The 27,032-nt window shown below is 43.1% G+C and overlaps 5 protein-coding genes across 6 annotated transcripts; 2 read left to right on the top strand and 3 right to left on the bottom strand.

Moving 5' to 3' along the window:
- The first annotated feature begins 688 nt into the window (after positions 1-688).
- On the top strand, positions 689-4,948 carry LOC115677378 (plant intracellular Ras-group-related LRR protein 6-like). The gene is made up of 3 exons (XM_030600534.2): positions 689-1,007; positions 2,109-2,278; positions 4,219-4,948. Exons 1-3 carry the CDS (start codon positions 795-797, stop codon positions 4,883-4,885), a joined length of 1,050 nt encoding a protein of 349 aa, XP_030456394.1. The 5' UTR covers positions 689-794; the 3' UTR covers positions 4,886-4,948.
- Positions 4,949-7,636: 2,688 nt separating this feature from the next.
- Positions 7,637-8,407, bottom strand: LOC115677380 (uncharacterized). Its single transcript, XM_030600537.2, has one exon. The coding sequence runs from the start codon at positions 8,357-8,359 to the stop codon at positions 7,823-7,825; it is 537 nt and encodes a 178-aa protein (XP_030456397.1). The 5' UTR covers positions 8,360-8,407; the 3' UTR covers positions 7,637-7,822.
- Positions 8,408-9,111: 704 nt separating this feature from the next.
- Positions 9,112-9,651, bottom strand: LOC115677379 (pathogenesis-related protein PRB1-2-like). Its single transcript, XM_030600536.2, has one exon. It carries the CDS (start codon positions 9,649-9,651, stop codon positions 9,112-9,114), a length of 540 nt encoding a protein of 179 aa, XP_030456396.2.
- Positions 9,652-13,281: 3,630 nt separating this feature from the next.
- On the top strand, positions 13,282-18,533 carry LOC115677377 (nucleotide-sugar uncharacterized transporter 1). 2 transcript variants are annotated; one of them, XM_056320721.1, is made up of 8 exons: positions 13,282-13,570; positions 13,694-13,807; positions 14,995-15,146; positions 15,254-15,462; positions 15,541-15,634; positions 17,059-17,225; positions 17,307-17,477; positions 18,024-18,533. In XM_056320721.1, the coding sequence occupies exons 2-8, from the start codon at positions 13,729-13,731 to the stop codon at positions 18,301-18,303; spliced, it is 1,152 nt and encodes a 383-aa protein (XP_056176696.1). In that variant the 5' UTR covers positions 13,282-13,570; positions 13,694-13,728; the 3' UTR covers positions 18,304-18,533. The 2 variants fall into 2 exon arrangements, with proteins under 2 accessions (XP_056176696.1, XP_030456393.1); XM_030600533.2 differs by having other exon boundaries at positions 13,286-13,570; positions 13,649-13,807.
- A 4,221-nt stretch (positions 18,534-22,754) lies between these two features.
- LOC115677462 (auxin efflux carrier component 2) lies at positions 22,755-25,962 on the bottom strand. The gene is made up of 6 exons (XM_030600638.2): positions 24,456-25,962; positions 24,003-24,324; positions 23,733-23,818; positions 23,470-23,627; positions 23,291-23,367; positions 22,755-23,198 (listed from the first exon to the last, which is right to left on the bottom strand). Exons 1-6 carry the CDS (start codon positions 25,711-25,713, stop codon positions 23,132-23,134), a joined length of 1,968 nt encoding a protein of 655 aa, XP_030456498.1. The 5' UTR covers positions 25,714-25,962; the 3' UTR covers positions 22,755-23,131.
- Between the last annotated feature and the right edge of the window lie 1,070 nt (positions 25,963-27,032).

Genomic DNA, 27,032 nt, shown 5'->3' with positions numbered 1-27,032 from the left:
TCTTGTATTATGTTATTCGCGCTTCCATCTCTTAGTTATCTTCTCTACACAAGAGGAACATCGACATCTAACTCAGAGATTTTCTCCATATTTTAGTGACTTCAATATCTAGATTACTCGGATGCTAGCTCGACCTAGACAGGATTAGTTTCGACTTCAAAGGGAGTTTGTCCAATTCATGAAAGAGTAAATCAAAAAAACTATCGCAACTAATGAGATCGTAAGATATCAAATTCATTAGAGAGAAGTATATATATCAAACACAATGATGTTTATTAGATAATATTACTTTATTATAATTTTAGTACACTAGTAAACTAAACGTGTACACATCTGTCAATTTTTTTTTTCGTTTGTTTGACGGGGAAGAAAATGGGGAAAAAAGAAATACCAAATGGGAGGAAATGGTCCAAAGAAGAAAGGGAAAGGGAAAAGGGCGAAGGGAGCTGCCCCGAGAGAGGCGGGCAGCCAAGGTATCGAACTGAAGCGAGGGTTGACTTTCGATGGTGGAAAGACACGTGGCCACGCAAGCCCTCCCTTGCATACGGCCCTTGTACTTTCCAGCAGCACCACGTCATGCACACGTGTGCGGCAACCTTCTCTTCTTTCTTCGTCATCCGTACGTCTCTCGGCATATTATATATGTGATGTGAGGCTTCGCTTGTTTCTCTCATCCCGCCAGAGCCCACCACTCTCCTCTTTCGCTCGTATCACTCGAATATTCTGCTTTCTTTCTCGTTTGCGTTTGTTTTTCCTCTTTTTTTGAGGTTTGGGTTTCTGGGGTTGGTGTGAAGATGATGTACGAGCAGCAGCAGCAGCAAGTGAGATTGGATTTGAGGAGGAAGGCAGGGACAGCGGATCGGAGAAAGAGAGGAACTGCCATTGTTGAGGAAGATGAGAAGCTTGAAGTCGTGGATCTGAGTGGCTTGTCCATGGAGTCTCTCCCTAACCCTACCCTTACTTTAGCCCTCATTTGCAAGTTGGACATCTCCAACAACAACCTTCAGGTACTCTCTCTCTCTCTCTCTCTCTCTCTCTCTCTCGACACCTTGAAATTGTTTTGTTTTTTTTGGGCTATCTCTTCTTGAGTTTATGTCAGTAGTTTCAATTCGTTACCTTTCCCACCCAGAAAAGGCCCTTCTGAAAAAAATTGACTGCATACATGAAGGATCAAGATGGGCGAAGGTTTGAACGAATGCTTGTCTCGCTAAGTCAAAATCACCATGAAAAAGCTAGCTTGTTTAACATATCTTCACGTGAGAGGCTGTGATAAATGCACGGCTGCAAAGACAATTCAATACTCTCTCTGCAGTATTGATGATGGGTTTTTTTTACTTGGCCGAGATAAGGACAGTGAATTCGGTGTCCCCGGATCAGTTTCAATACGCTTTTCAACTTCTCATAAATACCAGCACATTTTCTTATAAGGAAGTTGGTGGTCACTTATCATCTTCCATGCTTATCAACTCCATCTCTCTCTCTCTCTCTCTCTCTCTCTCTCTCTCTCTATGCCCTCTTCTTTTTGTTTGCTTTCCTTCCATCTCTTTCCATCCGTCGATAAAGGGGGAAGAACGCTCAGATCAGATTTATTAGGGGATAGCTCCTTTTGGACTCTCTCTCTCTCTCTCTCTCTCTCTCTCTCTCTCTCTCTCTCTCATTGACTGTTTGTGTAACACCCTTTTATTTCAGACAAAAGGCAATTGCCTCGGCGTTATCTCCTCTAGTAACGGAAGAGGATGAAGGTTCTTTCTATTTTTATTTTTTTTTTGGTCAGAGAAGAGGATGAAGGTTCGAATCCTGAATTCTCAAGGTGTGATGAGGTTCGGGAAGAAAGATGAAAGTTCCTTCAAGAACTATTAGGTTATTGTCTTATGACTTACCAAAAACAACCTTCCATTTCTTGAACCTTGACTCGAAAAACCAATAGTTGACGAAACAAAGTAGGAGCATTCAATTTTAAGAGATAGTAGTATTTGCATATATTGAACGAACACCTTCTCATTATGCCACAAAGCTAGCTTCAAGATTACCAGTATATTAATATTTTCATGTCCTTTTGATGGTGAATGAGACTTAAATCTGGAAAAATGGAAATGAATGTATGGCAGACAATACCGGAGTCGCTGACGGCAAGATTGCTAAACGTGGTGGTGCTGGACGTCCACTCCAACCAGTTGAAGGTCCTTCCAAACTCGATCGGGTGTCTCTCGAAGCTCAAGGTTCTGAATGTTGCTGGAAACTATCTTCAGTTCCTCCCCAGGACTATTGAGAATTGCAGGTTTATTATCCTAATCTCTCCTTCTCTTCCACTTCCTTTTTTAATTTCCAATTTCATCAATATGATGCTATGCAATTATTGACATAGCACCATTAAAAGCTAAAAGCTGCTATCTTCGTTACATAGCAAAAGAAAAGTGCCTTGACTTTAGGAGTATGAAAATAAGAACCCTAATGACAATTGGGGATAAAAAAAGAAAAAAAGTAAGCCGTGAGTACAGGATGCTTTCTCTAATCATTGAAGTCATTTTCCCTATTGCATAAGCTGACCCTTTTAAAATTAGTTGCTAAGGCTAGCATGTTCTGTTGTCATTTGTTACAACTATGGAGTAAGACTTTTCATTTTGCTTATTTGAAGTTTTAACTTATAGTTTGAGAGAAGAGATGAGAATTGATTAATACCACAATCGCCCATAACTAAACAGCATGGCATTATTTGGGTTACTATAACGATACTATACGTTTAATGATCTCATCGGCTTGTTTTCACTTATTTGATACGATAATTGTATATTCTCGCATGTATTATTACCGTGGCTATCGCCATAATCTTCAGTCCCCTCGTTAATATGAATCATTTATAGGAAGAGTCTTCTACATGTGTTTCTGGAGAGCACTATTTTATAAAATTACAAATCGTTAAAAAATGCCCTTCAATGCACTATTTCCTTCACCTGTCCTGGACATTAGAATTTTAGACATTCCAAAATGCCAGCATAGACTACACAACGAAGCATGTCTCGGTCCATTCTAAGGCATACATCATTTTCTTTTTATTTAGTAAGTGATAGAGTAGTATGAATTTATTAGTATGCAAATATTGATTTATAGAGGCTGTACCGATAGTTTAAAGTACTTTTTACAGAGTCATAAAACGGAAATCCCATCTACTAATGAAATGAGTTCATTTAACTAGAATTTTAAAAAAATGTATACACGTCGAGATTCTAGACACTTCGTGCGTAATGGTATTTTTACACCACCGGTAACGTCTTTCGAATAACTGTATAAATATCATTTTAGATCTATCAGCAATAGATGAATATATACATAAGCATGTGCAAGAAATGGGTATGCAACCAGTTATAATAACTATATCGGCTATTACTTTAGCAAAACTCTTGACTAAACGGGAAAAATCAATTCATGTACATGGGAAGAATCATTCTTAACCGATCATGTATACATCAAGATGATCAATGGGCTATAAGATAATCGGCTGAAAGATATCTGGAATTTGAACGTAATTTTCAGTGGCAAGAAATGGAGAAAGATCATGTCTGCCCATGTATGGGCGACGTAAGAAAAATTATTAAACAAAACTACCGCATCCGCATATGAGTCTTTAGTTCGAAAGAGTATGTACATACCTGCAGCGGACGTGTATAGTCAATTTGTACAAACATCTATAGCTCTCTCATAATCTGAGTTCATCGATTGACGTTTACATAAATCTTTTGGCCATAAGACGTTAGTACGAGGAAGAGGTGGCTTGGAGATGCACACACATACTTGTTTCTTAACAAAATGGAAATGCCGACGATGTCGGGATCGTCATATTTGAGTGAGGGAACAAGACGGAAAGAGTGATGATGTAAGTGACAGCTGCCTCCACAAATCTCGTGTTATCTCCTGGTGAAACTGGGATCTTTTGTCCCTTACATCAAACGCAACAAAAGCCAGAGATGACCTTATTTTACGCAAAAATCTCCGTTCGCTGACGTCTTTGGAGGGACCATGTTTTGGTCTGTTTTCTAAAGAAGGATGTCTCCTGCGTAAGCAGTTTAGGTAGGTTAGTTGGCTCGGTGGAGTATCTTACTATGCCGTGCTTACTACTGATGTGATTTGAAAATGTGGAGAGGGAGAGAGAGGTTCTTGCATGTTTCGACGTCTTGTAAGGTCACTAACAATTAACACTACTTGTTCCCCTCGTAATCGCAGATCACTTGAGGAACTGAATGCCAATTTCAACCAGCTTACGAGACTACCGGACACCATTGGCTTTGAGCTCCTGAACCTTAAGAAGCTCTTAATCAGTTCGAACAAGCTCGTGTTCCTCCCTCGCTCCATCTCCCACCTCACCTCCCTCCTTATCCTCGACGCTCGGCTCAACTGCCTTCGCTCACTGCCTGAAGACATGGAGAACTTAATCAACCTTGAAGTTCTCAACGTTAGCCAAAATTTCCAGTGCCTCGAGACCCTCCCCTACTCCATAGGCCTACTGTTATCCCTCGTCGAGCTGGACGTTAGCTATAACAAGATCCCGGCCTTGCCAGACTCCGTGGGATGTCTCAAGAAGCTCCAGAAGCTCTGCGTCGAAGGAAACCCTCTCACTTCGCCTCCGGTGGAAGTCGTTGAGCAAGGGTTACCCGCCGTGAAGGAGTACTTGAGCGAAAAGATGAACGCGGGCCATCAAAGTCCAGCCAAGAAGAAGTCATGGATCGGCAAGTTGGTCAAGTATGGCACATTCAATGGGAGCCGAGTTAGTAGGATGAACCAGGAGGAAAGCGAAGGGTTTGTGGCATCCGACTATCAAAGAATTGCTGGACTTGCCTCGCCGAGATACATGGGGAGGTTCTCACCGCGCCGCCTCTTCTCTCCGAGATGAAGTCATTAATGCTTATTAATGTTTTGTAAAGGTTTTTTTACAGTAGTTGTTTCGTGCGAATGTTGCAAAATGAAGGGTCGTCCTTTAGCACTAGGGCAGTATGTGTTACCGTTAGACCAGAAAAACAGAAACCCGCCCCCCCAAATCATATGACGGTAGATGAGTCCACATACAAATGCATTATGGTGTTTTTGGTTCATTTAGCTGTACCCTCCTTGTATAAGCTCATGCTGTTCTTCAAGGCAAGACAGAAATCTGTCTTCTTCGTGAATAATAATGTCATCTTCCTGGACGCTGTCCTGGGTGGAAGCAAACTTGATGAAACAACTAACCATGTCCTAAAGCACTTGCCGATTCACATTCCCGACTTCGATGGTTGGTTGAGGCAATGAGCATGGCAACATAATGCAGAACAAGAATCGTTCAGAACTTGTCAGGAATGCAAACAGCAATACTTTACACTGTCTTTGGTCTGAGTGGCGTTCCAGTTTACAGCTGCACCTCCAACAATACCGACAGCACTATCCTCAGTAGATACTGTGGGCACTTGTCTCCGATGAGATGCAGTTGTATGAGCACCAAGAGGGATTGATTCACACAGTCGCGGTTGCTTATTGACATTTAGCTAGACAATCAGATACAACAATGGTCATTTCGTGCTATTACTCTCAGGTCCCTGGCTCTCTAGCTAGTCAGAGTAAAGGCGCAAGACCACATGGGCAAGTTCCGTAGCCAGAACCGTCTATCAAGAACAGACAACAGATAATGACTTGTGATATGGCACAAGCATTATGTCCGAACAACAAAACAAGACCAGTTAAAAATACTGTGCCTTCGTGAGGGCAGCAATTTATTAAATAACCAACACAAAATGACAATGCGAATCTTGTGCACCAGTCCTTACGAGTTACAACCCAAACCCTGATATGGAAGCATGAGAGATTGGCTTTTTTAAGACAGTAGCTGACAGGAATGCCATACCCCATAGAAGTAAATAACACATCTCAGTCCAAGCTACTCGTATAATTCAAACTGGATATAGATTTCTCGACAGATTCTTGGCATAAACCCACTGAATGTTGGCATTTGCAAAGAAGTATGATCTCTGAACTCATTTTGTACGGATTTCAAAGTAAAATTATGCATGAGTACGCTCTGAATGAGAAGTAAGAGTACAAATCAGCCTATGTATCTATTGAAGTCCACCATGTCATATCCACCTTACTGACAGAGCTGGCAGGAAGATTAAACAAGATAAGTTTCCTCCATCCCATGGTTTAGACATGCTTCAGGAATCAGTTCTAGGTAGCCGTTATACCTTTCAATGGTTGTGGTAAAAAAGGATAATTCCCGAAACAATAAGCTATACATAACATGCAACTAGAGTACATGAAGACACGGCTATCAAAGTAAATGGATATCTAGGCAGCAGAGGAGCATGAGGTTCATCTGGTTGGTCTTTACAACCTCATCTGTGAAAGCAACTTTCAAAAAATTTGCTGAGTTTGGTTGACATGAAGGCACCTCTGACTTTGTATGGTAGGATGAACACCTTCCTTGAACAAAGTCGGAGGGGGTAAATGAAAAGGCTAAGAAGTGACAGACTGGAAAGAGATTCACTGATATTCGATTGAAAGGATAAGGATGAAAATAAACTAGGCAGGCAATCAAAAGAGCACAATAAAATGCTCTCAGGATGATAAGAGAGAGACTCAAATCAACCACGGCGAAAGTGACTAACTAGAAGCTACTTGCCATTGTTTAAAGGCACATGCCCAAGCGTAGAAAAACAGTATATCTTTTCTTTTTTAAATGAAAACACAGTACGTAATGTACATTTCGGCAAAGGGTGTGCAAAATATTGGCAATTAGCTTCGGACAATTTGAGAAGGTGATCCCTATATCCTTGAAGTTAAGCAGTTATGGCTACTTGCGAATCTCATCTAATAAACAGCAAGATCAAGAGAAGTAGATATCTTTAGTGAATCAAAGAAAGGGAACACTAATTTCGAGCATTTGCACCTTTTTTTAGACGACCAAATCATCCGTCACGTGCACAAGGAGACAATCTGTTATAGTCACAAGTAAATGGAGAACTCCTACAGTAACAATTACGTAATATGTGCCCATACAGTATTCTTTCATTGCGCAGAGTGTCTACATGCCCTGTTGCGATATCTCTTGCTTCCATAATGAGTCAAGCTAGCAACAGACTGGACCTAACTGATCTAGGGATACGCAAATTTGTCAAGCGACATTGGCATATTGTCTAGACGATAACTCGAAACAGACATTGAGAAAGAAATTTACGAAATGCTAGAGATAATTAAACCATGTGAGACAATGGCAGAGATATTCGCAAATCATAAACAAACTATCTCGCTACGCCCGCACTCGCAAGATTTCATTTGCTATGTCCGCTAGTTGTTCAATGGGTGGTGTTAACATGAATCGAGGATTAACCAGGACTATCACTTTCGAGGAGAATTTGAGTCACCCAACCGTGAAAATAAAGGCCTTGCGCGATTTTCATCTACCCTTTCCCTTGAGCCGGCCAGCTCAATCTTTCATTCCCTCGGTACAATGTGTCCAAACCTTACCCCGGCCATCTCTTCAATTCAAAAGTAGAGTGGATATTGCTGCTTAAGTTATGACTACCTATTCAGCAAAAGTTGAGGACCTCAACAGTGAAATTCACAGTGGGGGATGAGATGAATCAACAGGGATCATCAATGTAACGCCACCGATGACCGACAACAGCCGATAGATATGCCAAATTGCCCAGCGTCATTGTGATCTATGATAGTAAACAGTAGCAGCACAAAATCCACAACCTTATGTAGAGAGAGAGAGAGAGAGAGAGATCTCGCAACAAGTAAAAGCTGAGAAGCTAAAGATTATAAAGGAAGCCCCAGGCCAACCTCAAAAGTCGGATCACTAGCTAAGATAAGCGGGGATCTTGATGCGAATAAAGAGCATACTCATGACATAAGCGAGCACCACCGACGAGATCCCGGCCGTGGCGAAGGACGCCTTCACGCTCTTGGCCCGATTCTTGTCCAGGGCGAGATCCATGAGCACGATGCCGACCCCGCCGAGGACGAACATGAAGCCGGAGGAGAGGCCCTCGATGATGTACTGGCCGTTGACCCGGCCGGGCATGAAGACGACGGGGCGGACGGACCCGGTGAAGGGGTCCTGGGTGGAGCCGATGCCGGGGGGCTCCACGATGACGTCGTAGACGATCCCGGAGACGACCATGAAGTAGGTGAGGAGGACGAGGGCGTAGACGGTCATGGGGGAGGGGAGGGTGAGGGTGGGCAGCTTCAGGCGGAGGCGCGGCGGCCGGAGGAAGGAGAAAGGCAGCACCTTTAGGACGTGGAAGAGGGGGTCGATGGAGGCGGCGGCGGCCGACGACGGCGGGTCGATGGCGGAGGAGTGCGGCGGGTTCGGCGTCTCCGGCTTCGGGGCCATCTTTTGGAGGGGAAGGAGGGGCAACGGTGGATCTGAGGTGCTGATCAGCACTGACTGCTGAACTGAGTGAACGGGAATTCTTTTGTTTGAGGTTGTGGGGCTGAGGTTAAAGAGGATTGGGCCTTGTAGATAACAATTTGCAGCCCAACTTCGTCACTAGACCCCGTCAAAAAGATGGATCGGGTCACAAAAATTCCTTTTGACCCATTTTCATGCGATGCAAATCTAGTGATTTATAACCGACCGAACCCGTAACGTTGAAATACTTCTACATTTGATCCGGCCTAGGAAACCTCGTTCCCCAACTGAAGTGGGAGAGCGAAATGGGCGAGCGAGACCGAATGAGGGCGAGAATGAGTCATAGAGATGGGTTGGGTGTAAGTAATTTATGAACCCATATTAACACTCAGATTATTTTTGGCTTTACAATTCTAAACCCATTTACCAAATATAACGACTCAGCCAATCAAAGTTGCCACTTCGTTCCGAATCTGCATTTTTTATTTCTCGGACCATAGCAATCGCACCAAAGATGGGCCTAATCTAAGTGACATAATCTTTGATGGGGGCATACGGCATGAGTCATGTACGGAGCTGTTAATTGCATATTATTAAGTGGTGTACTTTGAAAGAATTATAAGACATTAGGACGACATGAAAAAGAACCATGCGAATCCAACAGTCTGTTATTGTGGGTGTATATATATATATATACCAAGAAGAAGGGATTTATAAGTTATGCATGCTGATGCTTAATTGATGTAAGGCCTCTGGCCGATGTAGTTGCCCGGAGGATAATACTCGCACGCTATGAAAGTGTCGCCGGAGTTGCATATGATCTTGGCGCAGCCCACGCGGGTCGTCGTCCGCCACACCACCTGCGTGTAATGCGTGCACTCCTGGCCGGAGCACGCGTTGCTGGCGTAGTTGTACCACCGCTTCTCTGCCACCCACGCCGCCGTGGCGTCCGCGGCGCTCCACTGCCGCCCCTGCCCCCAGAACAAGTTCTCCCCGAACGCGTACCCCGGCGAGTGCACCAGCTTGCAGTCCGCCCGCCTCTTGTTCGCGTACACTCGCGCGTAGGTGGAGAGCGACGTGTCCCACACGAGTGGCGGCACTCCCACCGCCTTCCTCGCTGTGTTGTGGCCGTCCAGGAACTGCCGTATCATCTCCGCTTTGTCTGCCGAGGCTTCAACGGTGGTTGTCGAGGTGGCGGCGATGACGAAGAAGCATACGAGCGAGATGGCCAAGCGCATCATGGTGCGCGAATTCATCTGGAAATACGAGGACATATCACCGACTACGTTCGGAACGTCGAATGAATGAATGAATGATCATCTGCTTCGCGGTAGCTAGCTATAAGCTTATGGCTTCTTGGATCAAAGTACATGTGTGTATCTTCATTGACAAGCTGATGTTGCTTGGAAACAGAACGATGGAGGTGGAGTATGCAGGTCCAAAGCCCCCTTAATTAACTTAGAACTCGCACCTGGCTTGTTGGTTTAGGTAACGGTTAGGAGAGGTACGCTTACGTTAACTGTTTCGAAACTTGCTCATGATCAATACGTACGTTAACGTGTGCCTTGATACGTTAAGGGGCAAAGACAAACCAACGGATAATCAAGTCTCCAACTGAACTAAGTCGATACCAACCCCGTAACAATCTGGTCCGATAAGGGCGGAAAGTGGTCATCGGGGCTAGACGGCCTGAAGGAGCAGCTCTCGGCAGGCTTCTAGGATGGCAAGGGAAGGCGATGAGCTGGAATGTACACCGAATAGGGAGAAGAGCGATTCTGAAATATATATGTGCGTGTCAAACTGGAATTAACTCACGAAAACGCCTTTTAACATAATAACAATGGTAGACTAATTTGGAACTCCAAAGTTAAGCGTTCTCAAGCGGAAGCACTACCGGGATGGACGTCCGCATGTACGACAAAGGACAAAACTATAAGATTCGGTATGAATCGGGCCAAAGCGAATAATATCTCCGTGAGTTAATCCAAGGATATCACAAAACCAAAGTTTGTTTTCTTAAGGTCGAATTTACTTCAAGCGATTAAACCACGGAATCGCTTGGTGTGCAAAGATCTTGATGGTCGCCATTTGAAATGCATGTGTGTTTCCGACTTCGTTGGCTTTAACGACCGAATACATCGATGTCTTTTGGAAAAAAACACAATAAAGAACGAGTTGGTCAGCTCCCAAGTTCATGGCAGATATACATATTCATCCATCGTGCCTGTCTTTCGACCAAAGGGGGCGGCTGGAAGATGAGCATATACTTGGAATTTGTCCCGCGTGTTGCGCAAAGGAAAAATATAAAATCTGCTTTGAATAATAATAAGCTTAGAAATATTTCATATCTTTGACTAATTTTGAAAATATAAATAAGGTTTCTTTCAATGTTGATGACATATTGATTAGTACCCACATAGTTCTATTTCTTAAAATCGAAGTTAAGAAAAATCTGTCATGTTTTGTTTTCCATCCGGTTGTTATTTTCAATTGTTGAGATTAAAATTAACTCGGGATTATTATTTTTTCTAGGACCTCTGTAACTTTTATCATTTGCCGTCTTTGTTGGTTTGATTTCGCGACAAACATGTGATAATTTGATGATTTCTCGGTGCTATCTAATCAAGAAAATTGTTCATAAATTATCTTCTACCGGCCATCCAATCTGTTTATAGGTCCGTCCACTTCACTGTTTGCAAGTCCCCCCGCGTGGGGCTATTGAATCTAGCGACAAATTGTGTTGGGTGGTCGAGATCGACGTGCCGAATATGACACGGTTGACATAGCTATGGCTTGAGAGTTGCCACCACCCTCCTCCCCTTCCGTCTGCTTCTCTCTTCTCTTTTCCAATCTCTAATTAATTCTGATTTTCTTTTCCTTACAAAATTCTGCCCGAGGCAAATGAAATTTCCGGACACAAATGCCCTTAAGCCGTGCATGTGATTTACACATGCACCCCCGGCTTGGCTTGTTGTAGTATATGTATGGATATTAGAGAATTTCCTATTATAAAATATTATTAGATATATCATTATATATTAGAGATATATATATATTTGATATTTTGTCGTTTTCTAAGATAGTTAATTTCATTGTTAGATTATTTCCTGTCATATGCATATTGTTCGGGTATAAATATCCTTCTTCAGTAAAATATAAAAGGTAGCCAATTAAGTAAAAATGTAACATTTATTGATACTCTCTCCATCTCTCTTGAAGATCCTAGAATATTTACACGGCGGTCCCCTTTTTTTCATCCTCGAATAAAGGGGTGCTTCGAGAATTGGCAGGAGGCTATATGGAATTTTCCCAAACAAAAGCGAAGCTAACATCGGGGTGTTTTGTTTGAGCACCAAACCCATACCATACCAAGTTGTAAAAACTTTGGCCAAAGTGGAGCAGGTAGCTTTTTCTCAAGTTTATGTTGAGATATCAAGGATTGTTTGTCATCCAAAAATCTCAAGCACCATCTCGAGAGATCGACTAAAATGGCTGTTTCCCTTGCCCATGGTCTCATCTTCATGTGAACATCACCTGACCCGAGTCCTCGAAGGCTTGAAGTAGATCTTCCATTGGTTCATTTCAGACAAACTTCACCATCTTCAACATACGTTGTTTGTTTATTATGATGAAGGTACTTAATCTATCATACTTTGTATCGAAATTCGAAACAAAGCAGGAGGACCCATCTTTGATTATAGAATAAGCTTTTAATGGGCCCCAAGAAATTAGCAAGTTGGGGTTCGAGTTATCAGAGTCACTGGACTGCTGATAAACTGAATTATAGTGGAAGTTAAACAGTTTGTTGCAACAAATTTTCTGATGCACGCTTGTCAGAATATATGAAAAATGAAAAAAAAATTGATTTAAAAAAAAAAACGGGAAATTTCGTTTTCAATAAGCGTTTTTCTTTTCCTGCAGCCCACGTCGGTTCTTGAAATGCCAATTGTCGTTGTTGCTATCTGAACAATTCACATAGGCTAGTCTGTCCATCTTCGAATATGACCCGGAAACGAACTTTCTTCAGTTCGAAAAAGACCTGTTAACGTATGCTTCCTTGGGTTCGCACCATCACTCGATAAGCTTATGGTGAGTGGTGGACATCTGATTTCGGTAGTAGAACGTTAAAGGGCGAAAGAAGATCGCGTTTCAATTCTACAATTCCAAATGAATAGGACTAATCAGAGTTAATTAAGCATGGATACAATTGCGGCAGTTCTTTTTCATGCGCCGAATATAATTAGAACGGCTAAAATGTTTCGGATTCGCAAGATGTTTTGAAACTAGACGTAGTTTGATGACACATACGTTATCGGGTGGGTTTGAGCAGGCTATTTGACGATTGAATTTACATGTAAGATATTGCATTGCTTGAGCCCAAGAAAAAACGTAGTAACTCGTCTAGATCCTCCGTTTGCTTTTCGGGCCAGGCATGCCCTTCAATAGTTAAATCCATGATTAACTCCACCGAGCAACAGGATGGGTGCTGCAGAAGGCAAAAGTAGATTCACAAATCGGTGCGAAAACGAACTTTCCTCTTGATGTTCTTCCAAGTTAATTCACGCATGATTTCTGCAAAACCCTCACGTCACTCCTAAATTTTAGTGGCGAAAACATTATCATGGTGTCATAATGAACACTAGTCACTTGAAATATTATACAATAAGGACCTCAAAAACCGGACATTAATTGGGTCAATCCGCCAATTAGATTACATTACATTCGACCGAAACGTCGGCCGAATTTTCGGTCTGCATCGCCGACTGCCGTCGTCCCGACCACTGTTGCCTGTTGGCGACTCGTTGTTCGTTGTCACTGTCCAAAGAAAAAAAGGGGGAGAGAAAATTGGAGATACTGTTGCGACTGTGATTGCGAGAGAGAGAGTGACCGTGATTTCCTCAATTTCTCCGCTCTCTCTCTCTCTCTCGCGACCCCTCCCCGACAGCTTCCCGTTCTCCGCCATCAACGCTCGCGTATGACCCACGTGTCCGTCCTCGATCCTTGCGTGCGACCGCTCCCCCCTCCCCTTTTTGTTTTGCTCGCAGGACCCCTGTGCCCGTCATCGGTTTTGGTGGCACTTTTGAACTCAAAACTGCAATCTTTCTTCCCTTCTCCCACTACCCAGTACGGACCACCATCTTCCTTCTTCGGGAAAACTGTTTCCCAGAAGGGTATTGCAGATTTATATACTGGGTAAGCCCGACAACCGCTGCTTCGGGACGATTCCCACTGCACCCTTGCACTGAATTCTTTTGTTTTCGTGGCGTTTAGGGCTCTGTTGGAACTGCTCGTTTGATCATGTCGTCTCGGTCGCAGCAAGAGGAGTGAAAGCTGCTCCCCCTTCATTGATTATGAAAATGCTTAGCTTCTTGCTAAAGAAAGATGTGAGGAAGATTCTGAAGCGCAAGGACAGCGATGTTGGTGAAAAAGGTAACTGCTTTACCACTTGGGTACTCGCTCATCAACTCTTGGATACTTGATTCTTGAGTTCTCGCCTAGTTTTTGCAATGTAGTTTGTTTCCCAATAGTTGGAGTGGAGCGTATGTTTGATTTCGTTGATCTGAGAAGCAGGAGCCTGAAACCAATTTTCAGTTCTATGGAATCTCGATTTATTAGTCTGTGTTAGATGATGCACAGTTCATGGTTTTTCTTTCTTTTCTTTTTTTTTTTTGCTTCTCTGGCCTTGCATTTATCTTATGTTGTATAGTCTTTCGCGGATAGATGGTAACAGAAGTCTTCACGCGACAAGTGTTAATCTTCTGGGCTAAGAATAAGGAGCAAAACATCTCCTTCACATAAGGAATTCTTTTTGAATTCGAAATGCGGTTGCCGTTGTTGTTATTTTCCGTGTTGGCTAGATTTTAGGCCGGAATGAAGGTTAAAATGTTAAATTCTCTCCTTCTCCTCCTTTCGGTGGGTGGGGGCATTGTACAGTGGAAGAGGTTTCTCGTTTTCAAGCTCACATTGGCATGTCTTGAGTGAGGTTAAGTGCTCTATAATTTCTTCAATTTTCAAATTTTCCACAGGAGGCGCAACTGTGCATTATCCATGGAAAGGGCTCCCTTTTTCTTTCAGTTTGATGATTCTAACTAGCTACCCTCGTGTTAATTAGGAGTATTTGCTCTCTACTTTCCTCTGTTCGAGTGTTTCTGATCAAGTTATTCTCTTTTCAAGAGTTTTTCTCCTTCAGTATAATAATGCTTTCTATACAATTGCGACGCTTGGAATTTTTTGTCTTTGTCAAGGACGTGTCTGGGTGTTACTTATAGAACGTCAAAAGACTGGAAAAAGATGTGCAACTACATTCATGTTTTTGCCTTTCTTGTTCTATGTTTCTTTTATCCATTTTACATGGTAAAGGTACTTTGAGATGTCATACACAGTTTGAATCACAAATTTAAGCTTCTTAATTCACCTCTGATCAATTGTTCAGAGTCGATTTCTTAAGCAGCCATAAGTTTTGGGGCTCAGGTTCTTTCATTGTAAGATTTTTAATTTCATTTTCTTTTGTGTAATGTGTCTTGGTTACTTTTGATCTACTCGAATAAGTTTTAAACTTAGATGATTTTCATTATCTGTAATGTTTTAGTTTTGCTTAAATTTCCTATTAAACGCAGGACGAGCTCTGGAAGACCTGCGAGCCTCTTTGTTTAATGAATTTCGCTCGTCTGAGGGTGCCAAGCGTCAGCAGCAACGCATATGTCGACCAATTGTTGCTCTTTCGTTCAATTTTGTTGTTGCTGTCGGTATTATATTCACGAATAAACTGGTTTGTGCCTCTGTTTTCATGCGATACCTATCTTGACAAGCATTGTCAAATGTAGCCCATTGTCTGGCCTGGTTCATGAACAATGTTTTGACTTTCTGGCTTTTCAGGTGCTTAAGAATGTTGGATTCGAGTTCCCTATATTTCTCACTTTCATTCACTATGTAGTAAGCTGGGTATTAATGGCTATTCTGAACGTTTTCTCCATCCTTCCTGCATCCCCTCCTTCAAAGTCAAGCCGTTTAACTTCCTTATTCACTCTGGGGGTCGTGATGTCTCTGTCAACTGGCCTTGCTAATGTTAGCCTGAAGTACAATAGGTGAGAATGGTTTCTTTATTCTCATTGTTACAATCTCTGTTGGTGATGCACAGTGTGTGATTCATGTGTACCCTTCAGTGTGGGTTTTTATCAGATGTCCAAGATTGCTGTAACACCATCAATTGTTCTGGCTGAATTCATTTTCTACGACAAAAGAGTATCTTTCTTGAAGGTAATCGTCTCATCTAAAGACAAAGCGTCTCATCCATGCATCTATGCAAACTATATGCCTGAATATAAGTTCTAATGATGATATGGAAGAGATCGTCTAAGTCCCAGTTTGATATGATAATCGTCTCATCTAGAGAAAAAGCGTCTCATCCATTTATCTATGCAAACTATATGCCTGAATATAATTTCTAATTATGATATGGAAGAGATCGTCTAAATCCCAGTTTGATGTGATTTACAGCTCGTGGATGTGCACTTCAAGACTGACATGTTAATTTGCTGGATAAATGATAAATGCAGTAACAAAATCTCGCTGTTGCTGCTTCATTGATTTATTCCTCCTTATAACAAGCTTGACAGATCTGAATTCTGACCACATAAAATTCCTATCTTCCCTTTGAAAGGGGATAGATGGTTTGAAAGAGAATCTACCAAATGTGTATTTTGCAATGTAATTTTTATTGATAGTTGACTTCGTGAAATGATATCGAGGCATATTTCCTTTGAAAGTTTGTATTCTGGTCGTGCAAGATTTATATGATAGAACACTGAAAAGTTCACTTTTATTTGTGCTCATTTTATTTTTGCCAACTCTATTGTTGTTCAAGAAAGTCATCTCTATGCGGTTGAGGCTGTGAAGTCTATTCATCACTGAAATGAGTGTTGGATCAACCTCATCTGGGTATACATATTAAAGTCATGCACTAGAACTTCGCTACTGTGGTTGTTCTTGTGTATTATCATTTCGAGCATAGAAGCATGTTCCCATCAAAGCTAACATGTTCCTATATAAAGAGTCCTCGACAGGGTATCACATTTCCATTGGTCTGATATTAGTTGGCCGATAGAGTGCCATAACAGCTGGGGTTACTACAGTTTCATATATATTGATTTTTGGGTGCTATTCTGCATTGGAGGATACTCTATTTGCATTTACCACTTCATCGATGCCACTCTGTTGCAGCAATGATTAACATCTCCATCGATCCTCCATCTCTATATGGAATTGACCTAAAACATTATAATCATTCAGTTTTTAAGCATACTTTCACCCTTGATATCTGCTTTGGATTTTCAGCTTTCCAGCTCAATTGAATCAAAAGTCTTTCAATGAATCTTTTCTCCATAAGACGAGCTTTGCAGTTAATCTGGTTTCTTCTATCCTCTCTGGAATTACCTGCTGCACACAGTTGCCTTAGTTTGAAACTGTATGGTGCTCATTAATAGATCTCTTTACAGGATCTTCTGTTCAACCCATGCAATGATTCGATTTCTTTTAAGGCCTTAGGTATATATTATTTATCCGTCAGTGTTACGTGATGCTATTGATTGCATTAGAATATGCGGTATTTTTTCATTTATCATTACTGAATGTTACATATCCTTCTCCCTGTCTGTTTTGGTATCTTACTGTAAATTTTTCAGGTGCTTGCACTTACAGTTGTTTCCATTGGCGTTGCTGTGGCTACCGTTACAGATTTGCAATTCGACTTTTTTGGTGCGTGCGTAGCATTGGCATGGATAGTCCCAAGTGCAGTTAACAAAATTCTGTGGTCCAGGTTGCAACAGCAGGAGAATTGGACAGCTTTGGCGTACGTCATTTGCTTCTGCAAAGACTTGTTCTTTGTTTTACACCTTGTTCAAGCTTACCATCTTCCGAAATTCTTGAGCAGGTTAATGTGGAAGACAACACCAATCACCCTGGTTTTCCTTGTGCTTTTAATTCCTTGGCTTGATCCCCCCGGCGCCTTCTCTTTTGATTGGACCTTCAACAACACAGCGGCCATTCTCATGTCAGCTTTTCTCGGATTCTTGCTTCAGTGGTCCGGTGCTTTGGCACTGGGGTACGTGAAATCTGGCACTCGTCTCGAGTTATATTTTGGGTTTTGTTTGGCTCTGCCTAGCTCTGATACATGATGTGGTTTGTCATCTGCAATTGTTGTTGTCAATAGTGATGCATCGTGGTTTTCCAGTGGGCTCCCTTATTAGACGAAACAAAATTCTAGATATCTCAGGAGTGGACTTATGAAAATGCTAGAGTAAGGGGTACTTTGCCAAGTACCATGGTTTTTGAATATTTCGTTGGTGACTCGATAGGGGACAAGGAACTCAAAATCATCTTCTTCTTGTACACTCAGATCAGTTTCCTTCCTACGTTCCCTTTAGTAGTATGATTATGAAAACAAAAACTTGTACAAAGGCTGCGGCACCCATTGATTGGCTGTTGGCAAGCTTCGTGAAACTAAGGACTCTGTTCAGAACTTCAGATGCCTTCAGTAGCGCTAGTTTTTTTTTTTTTTTGTTCAATGTATGGCTAGTTGCAGTGTTTATTTGCATTATGTTCACTAGGTCGTAATATCTCATCCTATCTCTCTTTCATTCTTTCACAGGGCTACATCTGCCATAACACACGTAGTCCTTGGACAGTTCAAGACATGCGTTATTCTTCTAGGAAATTACTACATTTTCAGTTCCAATCCTGGTAGAACAAGCATTTCAGGGGCATTTGCAGCGATCGGTGGCATGTCCTTGTACACTTATCTGAATATACAGAACCAGAAACAACAACCCAGCAAAGCAACTTCCCGTCAAGCCTCTTTACCAAAGTCGAAACTGAAGAGAGAAAATGGCAATACTCAGGATGGAAATTTCGGGTCTGAAGCTGTCTAGACCGCTGCTCAGCAGTCACACTAGGAAGATTGATACTCAACATCTCAGAAGACAAGAAAACTGCTGTGTCACTGACCCCCACACATTGTTTCGTTCCATTTATTTAATTTCATAGGACGTTGCAGGATAGCTCTCTCCAAATCATGGTTGATTTGTAAAACCCATATGGGTAGCAAGATATGTTCCTGAGAGGATTTGCTTGTTGCATAGTGATGCCCTCTTTGAGCTGAGGTGTGCATATTTTAGCAATGTAGGAATTTAGAGAAAGATTTCGACGACTGTCACAGTGCATATTTGGCATGCTATAATTGCCGGCGTCTTATGGTTTAGTTTGACTGGTGGAGATGAATGAAGCGGGGCAAATTGGTGAGGTATAAACGGGTGCGTTTGGGAATGGCTTTACCAAGTCACTTTGGGCATCCAAAGCTCTTTGGACTAAAATTTGGTGTTTGGAAAATTTTTTTAGAAACCCTGTTCAACAAAAGTCAACCTTGTGAATTGTGAAGGCTGAAAGTCCAAGGCAAGTCCTAGGCTGTCTTGGGCTTTCAGCTTTCTCGGCATGCAAAACTCCCGGATAAGTACAAAAAATTTCTTCCAAATCTACCTTCATCTATTTTTTGATTTTCCGATTTTGCCCTCGTTGATTACTATTTATCATCTTTTCTGCTTAGCTTGGTGGCATGGCGATGAGGGGATGGTGATGGGCCGGAGAGGGGCTGGCGTGGTCGCTCAACCCAGCGACCGTCGCCTAGGGTCGCATGACCGCCGTGATGGGCCATGCGACCTAGGCGAGGGCCACCTGAGGTTGCGCAATCACGGCCTTGCCGAGAACTCGCATGACCTGAGAGAGGCGCCGCGTGATTCAAGCGAGGGCCGGCTGAGGTTGTTCTACCTAGACGACCCTTGAGAGCCACCGGCGATCCAGATCTAGAGCCGTGCGACCGTTGTCTGAGGTTGAACATCTTCAAGCAGCCCCCGGCGACCATCGACAAGGGCTGCTTGGGGTCGAGCGACCCCTGACGAGGGTCATAGAACCCAAGCGAGGACCGCCAGCGACCTAGATCTGGTGTCACGAGGCCGTTGCCTGAGGCCAAACGAGCTAAGGCAGCCCCGGCAACCACCAACGAGGGTTGCCTCGCTTGGGTTTCGCGTCGCCGGCACCAAATTTGGGTCGTTGGCGGCTGCCTGCACTTCGCCGGAGCCGCTTGCCCTTTGCTGAAGCCGACAAAGGGTTTGAACTGTTCTCTATTAAAAAAAATAAATAAAAAGTATTTTGCAAGAATAATTTTTCCAAACGCTATTTTACCCAACATTGCTTTGCAATGGGCTTTTAAGTTACAACTTATCACACAATTTGCATTTTGAAAAACTCCTTTAACTCAAAGTCCTTTGCATTTTCCCAAAGACTTTCCTTCAATGTGTTCTCAAATGCAACCAAAGCTCTAAGGGGGAGAAGTGAGCAACCTTAAACATAAAAAACAAAAGCCATGAGAGGACATGTGGGAGAGTTGAGAGGAGGGGGTAGTGTATTTGGGCCCTAGGAGAGTTTTGGTCAGTGGCCTTTCAACTGGTTTTGTGTTTGAACCCAAAATGAATGTATAGATTCATATGAGAGCTCCAAAAGGGCAGTTCCTTCGCAACTTCCTTTCTTAAATTGTGGAGGAAAACTAGCACCCGAGTCAAAAGCAAAGGTGATCGGTTTCCGATCTGATGAGATCGCACCCAAGAATCGGAAACCAAACCAAGAGGACCGATTCCCAGTTTTTGAGACCGAGGACTGAATCGTTTGGTCTAGGGACTGGGGATCGTTGGTCCAGTCTGGTTCTAATGAGACCTATCACTTATTGAACTGAACTGAAAATCAATGAGGGTCTTAATTAGTTTCAATTTCTTCGTACAATTGTGAAAATGTACAAATGTCCACACATAAATGACAAAAGCCCCTTTTGAGAATGACAATATCAGAAGAACATTCACTTGCAGAGAAGCAAGAAGTGGGCTTCACCGCACATTCATCCCGGTCTACGAGAACTCCAAGCAAAGATTTGCCAGAACGAGTTACTTCCAAAAATGCCCGCACTAACTTATGAAACTACTGATGTATTGGAAGACACGGCATATTCTCACGGTGTAGATGATACAGCTCAAACTCATCTTTCATAAGTTCAAAAGGATAACCCAAAACAAACCTCGAGGGTAATCAGCAAAAAGTCATAAAAGCCATCTTCCGAGGGCAATACAGCACCTTGTCAGGGACTTAAGGAAACTAGAAAGGTAGATTAATTAGATTAGGGTTTCTATTTTTTCAAAAGTTAAAAAAAATTAAAAATATATTTATTTGTTCTAGTCTAGTTCCCAAACTAATACTCCCACTCTGGAACTAGGAATCAGACTGCCAGGAAACTGATTTCACTTTTAGGAATCGGGAAACAAACTAATACTCCTGGAAACCAGCCCCATTCAGTCAGTCTGGTCCAGTTCAGGCGATTCCTGATTTGGGTAGTTCATCTTACTCACCCCTAGTTAAAAGTAAGTAGTAACCTACAAGTTACACTAAACAGCCCAACCAAACTCCCCTCTTAAAATCCCGTTGCTCATGTTATCACTTGCAAACTCGGAAACCGCACACAAGATTCTCTCACCCACTTGAATGTTCAATTCATATGAGTTAGCAAGAGAAAGCAATGGCCGATCAGGGTCAATTCCCCATCGATTCGATCAGTATACAGTGTTATTAACAGATAGTGTGTATACCCATTAAGTTTTGTATAAGGTTCCTGAATCTCGTCGAAAAACCAGGTACCGTAAATTTCTTTTTCATCTAACACGCCAAAATGAGCAAGCACCCTACATAAATCCCATGACAAATATCTGTACACAAAGCAAAGCTGGACCAAACTGTTCTATTTCTCTCCTCTCCCCAACCCCCCCAAACCCACACCCCCCCGCCCCCTCTCCCCCCCGGCCCCGGCCGGGACCTGACAGATTCCTGCTACAAGAAATTTAATTCAGTGGGACGACCTTGGAACTCGGAACTCATCAAGACGCCATTATCAGTGCCATCATATCCGTCCTAGATTAAAGTGAAAACCCATTAAAGAGTCGTGCTCAGAGAGAGAGAGAGAGAGAGAGAGATATAAATGTAGGTTGGCGTTCAGTTGGGGATGGTAGGTGTCGGCTCTACGGTCTACAGAATTTCTTCGGGCCCTTGTTGTTTATCAAACCCTTGTCTCCTCGATTGGCAGAGTGGCTAGGAAAAAGATACAGCACATGCATGTGCTCTGTGTAATTAAATCTAGTTAGACAGGTGGAGCAAATAAGTGAAACCCGCCAGAGAGTCTCGTAAAATCGGAGTCCATTAACTTATGCAGTTAAATCCACGTTCCCTTACAGTTTAAATCACTAAAATATAGATTAATAAGAACATATTAACTATTTCGTGCCACACTAAATTTTTCGATGTTGGACTTTACTACAAGACAACTACGAGATTAATGTGGACAAAAGGAAAAACAGTGACGCTGCAACGTGATTGATTGATAGACCGGAGTTTGTTTTTATTTGTTCCTGTCGTGGACATGTATTGGCCCAGTCTGCTTTGTCTCGTCCCCAGTTTTTCAATCCTTTTTTCAAAGGAGGGCCCCTTCTGTCTTGTGCTGGTCAATTTGATGGGATCTCAGCATTTGGTTCCCGGAAGCCAACCTTAGATCTGAATTCGATGCGATTGTTTCTGATAAGGCCAAGCTATGTTTTTTTAGGATGTACTTGCTGTCAGTTTGGACACTAGTAGTAATCTGCCTCTCCCCAATACCAAATCTTGTACATTAGCTCCTCCCGCAGTGCTATTAGATTTAAGAGTGTCAGTTCGTGTTCTGAGGTTCACAATGCTCCAACGTACAGTATTATCAGCCACATTTCGCACATGAACCATAATAATATAGGCACTTAGCGTTGCGCTCATTGAAGCTGCCCTCCTTTCTTCTTGGTTCTTTCTGCCGACACAGAGTAAATCGCATGGACAAAGTGAATCGATCCCACTTTCTCATGTGACCCTTGAAAGTTGCAAATTGACTCGATGCATTCCATGCTAAACTAAGTCGATCCTGTATCGCGAATCTGTAAGATTGAGAGCCAGTCTCACTTAAGAACACCTCGTCCAGATGATCCAAGTTCATTCTGATGCAAATAATCAGATTAGGATAGTTCTATGGGACGGTTTTGACAACTTGTCACGAAGTGGTTCTTTCCTCTCAGATTGCACAGAGTCAAGTATTTTCGTGTCATCTGCTGCGCTACCACAGCGATGCTCCGATGCTCATGCAATAGATTCCGCAGAGATTAGGAATATTTTGACTCGGAACAGGTAGTGTAACGCGACAGCCCCACCGAAAAAAGTCCACAGCTTGAGGCTTAACCTATATTGGCTGGCTGGTTATGAGTTGAATGGAAGAAAAGAGCTACATTGATATTAGTGTGCACACTACCAAAAATCATTAAAAAAGAGTAAAATAAAAGATTACATATAGATTCAACCCCTATCAAGCACGAACTTCTAAGTCTCCCCTATCTCTATCCGCCTAACTTGTCGCTGAGAAAACAAGCCTAAACAAATTGATTACATTGAACAAACGAGCCACAAAGAAGGCCTTATAACCTAACCCCATTCGTTGCATGCGACATGTTATCATATGCTTTTGTGCACTGATTCCAACGCAATGCCCATTTCAAATACTGCGGCTGTTCATCAATCCAGCTCGGGCCTGACTCGGATCGGAGTTGAAACGAGAGCTTTGGGTTGGCACTCTGCGTCATCTCGTCTCGCAGAGAGTCAGACCCCGAGAAGTACGTAGTAGAGTATTGTTATGGGCAAGGCTATCAGCATTCCGAAAATGACCCTGCATAAGGAAGTGTATTAGCATTCAAACATGGTAATTAGGTTAGCTCGAATTGGGTAGACAAATGTTGAAGAATTAATGGAGAAACTCACGCAGTGCTAAGTATGTCCGGATGAACGTTATACTCCTTTGCAAACACAAATGGCACAATTCCTTGGGGAAGAGCAGCCTGAGAATCAACAACAAAACAAGGGAGGTACGTATTAAATGATTAATGGGGTCATTGTGAATTCATCAACAGTTGTTGTGAAGAGAGTCTGAGATTTGTCACCTGGACGATGGCGACGTGCAATAGGACACCGCGAAGACCGATGGCTATGGAGGTCGCTGCAATCACAGCAGGGCCGGTCAAGAACCGCACCGCCATTGAAAATGTGGCCACTGATTTACCGCATGCTATGATCTTCGGTTGCAATGCCATGAACAGACCTGGTTGCATAAGACTCCTTATGTTATGCTTTATCAGTAGGAATTGCTAATAATTAACGCTCTGGATTAAAAGGATGAGCCGAAATTGCGGTCCTTATTACATACCTAGACTGAACATAGCCATTCCAAGACCAGCATCGGATAATATCGAGATGGATCCCTTTACTATCGAGGGCATTTCAATGTTCCACCTGCCACACACAGAGAGAGAGAGAGAGAGAGAGAGAGAGAGAGAGAGAACATAAGCTTATATAGGAGCTCAGTTCAGTATGGAAACAGTGTGATGTAACCTAGAAATGAAAAGGTAATCAAACATTCTAGTTCTACAGAACTCCAATTATAAAGACTTTGCATTTACTAGTAAGAGTATGCTACCTGTAAGAGATGAGGGACCAAGCGAGACCGAGAAGACTAGAGTAGGTGTTCGGGTTGCGGATGAGCTTCCTCCAAACCATGATGAGGATGAGCCTTGTCATTACACTTGCTGGCGGCATCTGTTGCTTCTTCTTCTCTCCAATCCCTTCTTCCTCATCGGCCACGTTCTTCTGGCAGCTGTTGGTGTATGGCGACCCATTTACCGGGAACTTGCATGCACCTGATCCATCCTCTATCTGATTCTGTTCCACTTCCTTATTGTTATCCATTATTCTCTTTCCTGGTGGTGGACTCATGTTCTCTATCAAATCCTGCATTCCCGCTTCATGTGGACAGAAAAAAATAAGAAGGCCTTACTGGTGATGGAAAAGAAGACAAATCCTGAAGCTTCCCTAAATACCTGCCAGATGCAAAAGTTCACACTGAGTCAATAATTGGTAATAAGTTATGTACCTTTGGAATTAGCAGGAGCGGTTTCTGCATGTTGAAGAGATGCCTTAGCGGCATCGACGAGCCCGAGTTCAGTGGAAGTGGCTCTATTCACAGCGTGCCTCATGTTACCTTCGGACACTGGCGACGCGCTCGAGCTCCACACGAACATATGCAGCTCCTTGTTGTTTCCACTGTCCTTCGTCTTCTTCGTATTGCCACTCGTCGACCCTGAAAACATTGGGTTTGGAGGCGGATACGAAGGGAAGACGTTGTTACCAAGACCCCCGTTGAACAGCTCTCCACTCATGCTCCTCCCTCCGCGTCTTTTGGCGTTCACGATATTGCTGCTGCTCATCTTCATCATCTCCTCGTCGAAGTTGGATGTCCTCGGTGTCGCCACCTTGGACGACTGCAACGAGTAAACGTCCGGACATCCTCCCTGAAAGCTGCTGGTGTTGTTGCCGTGCTTGGGGCTTGCCGTTTTGCTCGCAAACATGGCGTAGAAGTCCGTTTGGTTGAAGCTCGAAGCCCTCGGAGTCGGCTCTCGGGATGACTGCACTGAGTAGATCTCGACACCCGTCAGATTGGAGGCACGCGGCGTGATGGAATTGAGGCCATGAGACTTGAAGGATGAGATCATGGAGGAAGCGTTGGACCTGCGGACAACCACGTGGAGCTTCCCGTCCTCACCGATCTCGGCGTCGGCCTGCAGCGGCTCACGACCATTGAGCGAGACAACGTCGGACTCGACCCGGAACGAGGTGATGGACCCCGCGGTCTCGGGGAATTGCTCGTTGATGAGCAGCTTGGCGCCTCGGTACTCGAACATGAAGAGCATGAGGGTGTACCAAATGACGCTCTGCATCACCACGATCTGGACCATGAGAGAGCCCGAGAAGTCGCCATACATGGCCTTGAGAAGAGGAATACCCATCACCAGCGTGTTGGGCAGGGTGGAGAGAGAGAAGAGGGTGATCATCCACTCGAGGTTGCTGTGCTTGGTGAAGGCGTGCCAGAGGAAGAGCGCGAAGAGAATGACCACCTTCTGCAGGGAGTCGGCAGCAATGAAGTGGTAGTTCATGGCATATATGTTGTTGGTGGAGATGAAGTGGAAGGAGAGAAGCGGCACGGCGAACACCGCCACGAACCGGTTGATCCCCGAGCACTGGTCCGGGGTGAAGATCTTCCACCACCGCACTGACCCGTAGGCCAGGATCATCGCCACGTAGAGCGGCACCACCCCCGCAAGCACGTCGTACATGTCCCTCCCAGTGATCATGGTGGTTGTTGTTGTTGAAGATCAGTGTGGGCTAGGGGAGTGAGTGAGTGATCCCCGAGGGAGTTGTTGTTGTGAGTAGAATCTGTCCTTCTTTAGGAGATAAACGATAGTACACACATGAACGGGACACGAGTAGTGCTAAGTAAGTAAAGTGTATAGGGCTTTGTGGTTTGATTAAACTGGTGCACGAATGAGATGGAGGGCGACAGATGAATCGCAAGGAAGTCTTCTTCTCCTCTTCATGTGGAGAACAAACGGGACCAGAAAGAGACTAAAAACGGGGCTTTGTCATCTAATTATAGGTGGGCTTTTAAGTTGCCTTGAAACCAGAACTAGCTAAGCTAAAAAGAACAAGATGGAGAGTTCATGTGGAGAAGGCGGTGATGTCCGTTGGAATAACATAAAATTGATTATGGTGAGATTGTGCACGTCGGTTAAGCTGCAAGCATTAAAGAAGAGTCATAAAGGCTTCAACTTGGCTTTATTTTCTTTGACAGATTAAGCTGTTTTATTATTTTTCTTAATAATTATGGGTTGTTATGTTTTCTTTGGTAAATATAATCATTGGCATTTGTGAACTTCAATTCCTATGTGAAGGGATGAAATCGTGAATTGTAAATCAAGAAAAACACGAAGCCATAAAGAGAAAGCATTCTCAATAAGAAATTCTCCCTCCAATTACTATTCGTGCTCTTATTCCAAATTTCCAAAGTTTTTATTATTCTTTTCGTTCCAACAATGTAACAGGAATCTGCCGACATAAAACTCCTAGAGAGTAAATTAAGGGATGGGATTGATGGAACAGTTTCTGTCTAGAAAATCTTTCTTTTATCAATTTCAAGAAAAGATGCACAAGGGCGTGATTTATTGGAGCTCGATAAGCTTTTAATGATACCTTGGCTGAGCCTTAAGCTTGGGTGGGAGCGACCCCACATGGCACAGAACTTCTTGCTGTCCCTGGTTTCAAAAACTCCGCATTGTTTAATCGGACATGTCTGGGAGTTTGGCAAGATTTGGGAGGGGCCTTCATGTGCACTTTTTATTAGCTCTGAATTCTCGTGATCTAGACTAAGCATATATCCTATTAAACAAGAGATGACAACTCTGGATGCTTGCGTGCCCCACGTGAGAGAATTATTCTAATCGAGACACAGCTACCCTTGAGGGATACGTTAATGCGTGGAATTACGATGTGATTCTTCTTCTTCTTCCTCTTCTTCTTTTTCGCTAGAAAGAATGTGGAGTTGGAAATACAGCGGGGCATGTACCTTTTCGGTCCAATAGAATGAGTCTAGGTAAACATAACTCAGCCTTAGATT

The sequence above is a fragment of the Syzygium oleosum genome, unplaced genomic scaffold, assembly GCF_021117445.2.
Source record: "Syzygium oleosum isolate NSW1041296 unplaced genomic scaffold, Sole_v2.1 Sole_v2.21, whole genome shotgun sequence".
In the NCBI taxonomy this organism is placed as follows: Eukaryota; Viridiplantae; Streptophyta; class Magnoliopsida; order Myrtales; family Myrtaceae; genus Syzygium; species Syzygium oleosum.
Note: the sequence above shows the minus strand (reverse complement) of the source record. Positions and strands in the feature narration are given on the sequence as shown.

Excerpts from the sequence above, each read along its gene's own strand:
- LOC115677462 (XM_030600638.2), bottom strand. The coding sequence starts at position 25,713 with ATGATCACTGGGAGGGACATGTACGACGTGCTTGCGGGGGTGGTGCCG. Across the intron at positions 23,819-24,002 it reads TGGTCCCTCATCTCTTACAG|GTGGAACATTGAAATGCCCT; the intron begins GTAGCATACTCT and ends TGTGTGTGGCAG. Across the intron at positions 23,368-23,469 it reads TGCACGTCGCCATCGTCCAG|GCTGCTCTTCCCCAAGGAAT; the intron begins GTGACAAATCTC and ends GTTGATTCTCAG.
- LOC115677377 (XM_056320721.1), top strand. The coding sequence starts at position 13,729 with ATGAAAATGCTTAGCTTCTTGCTAAAGAAAGATGTGAGGAAGATTCTG. Across the intron at positions 13,808-14,994 it reads CAGCGATGTTGGTGAAAAAG|GACGAGCTCTGGAAGACCTG; the intron begins GTAACTGCTTTA and ends TATTAAACGCAG. Across the intron at positions 17,226-17,306 it reads GAGAATTGGACAGCTTTGGC|GTTAATGTGGAAGACAACAC; the intron begins GTACGTCATTTG and ends ATTCTTGAGCAG.
- LOC115677379 (XM_030600536.2), bottom strand. The coding sequence starts at position 9,651 with ATGTCCTCGTATTTCCAGATGAATTCGCGCACCATGATGCGCTTGGCC.
- LOC115677378 (XM_030600534.2), top strand. The coding sequence starts at position 795 with ATGATGTACGAGCAGCAGCAGCAGCAAGTGAGATTGGATTTGAGGAGG. Across the intron at positions 1,008-2,108 it reads TCTCCAACAACAACCTTCAG|ACAATACCGGAGTCGCTGAC; the intron begins GTACTCTCTCTC and ends AATGTATGGCAG. Across the intron at positions 2,279-4,218 it reads AGGACTATTGAGAATTGCAG|ATCACTTGAGGAACTGAATG; the intron begins GTTTATTATCCT and ends TCGTAATCGCAG.
- LOC115677380 (XM_030600537.2), bottom strand. The coding sequence starts at position 8,359 with ATGGCCCCGAAGCCGGAGACGCCGAACCCGCCGCACTCCTCCGCCATC.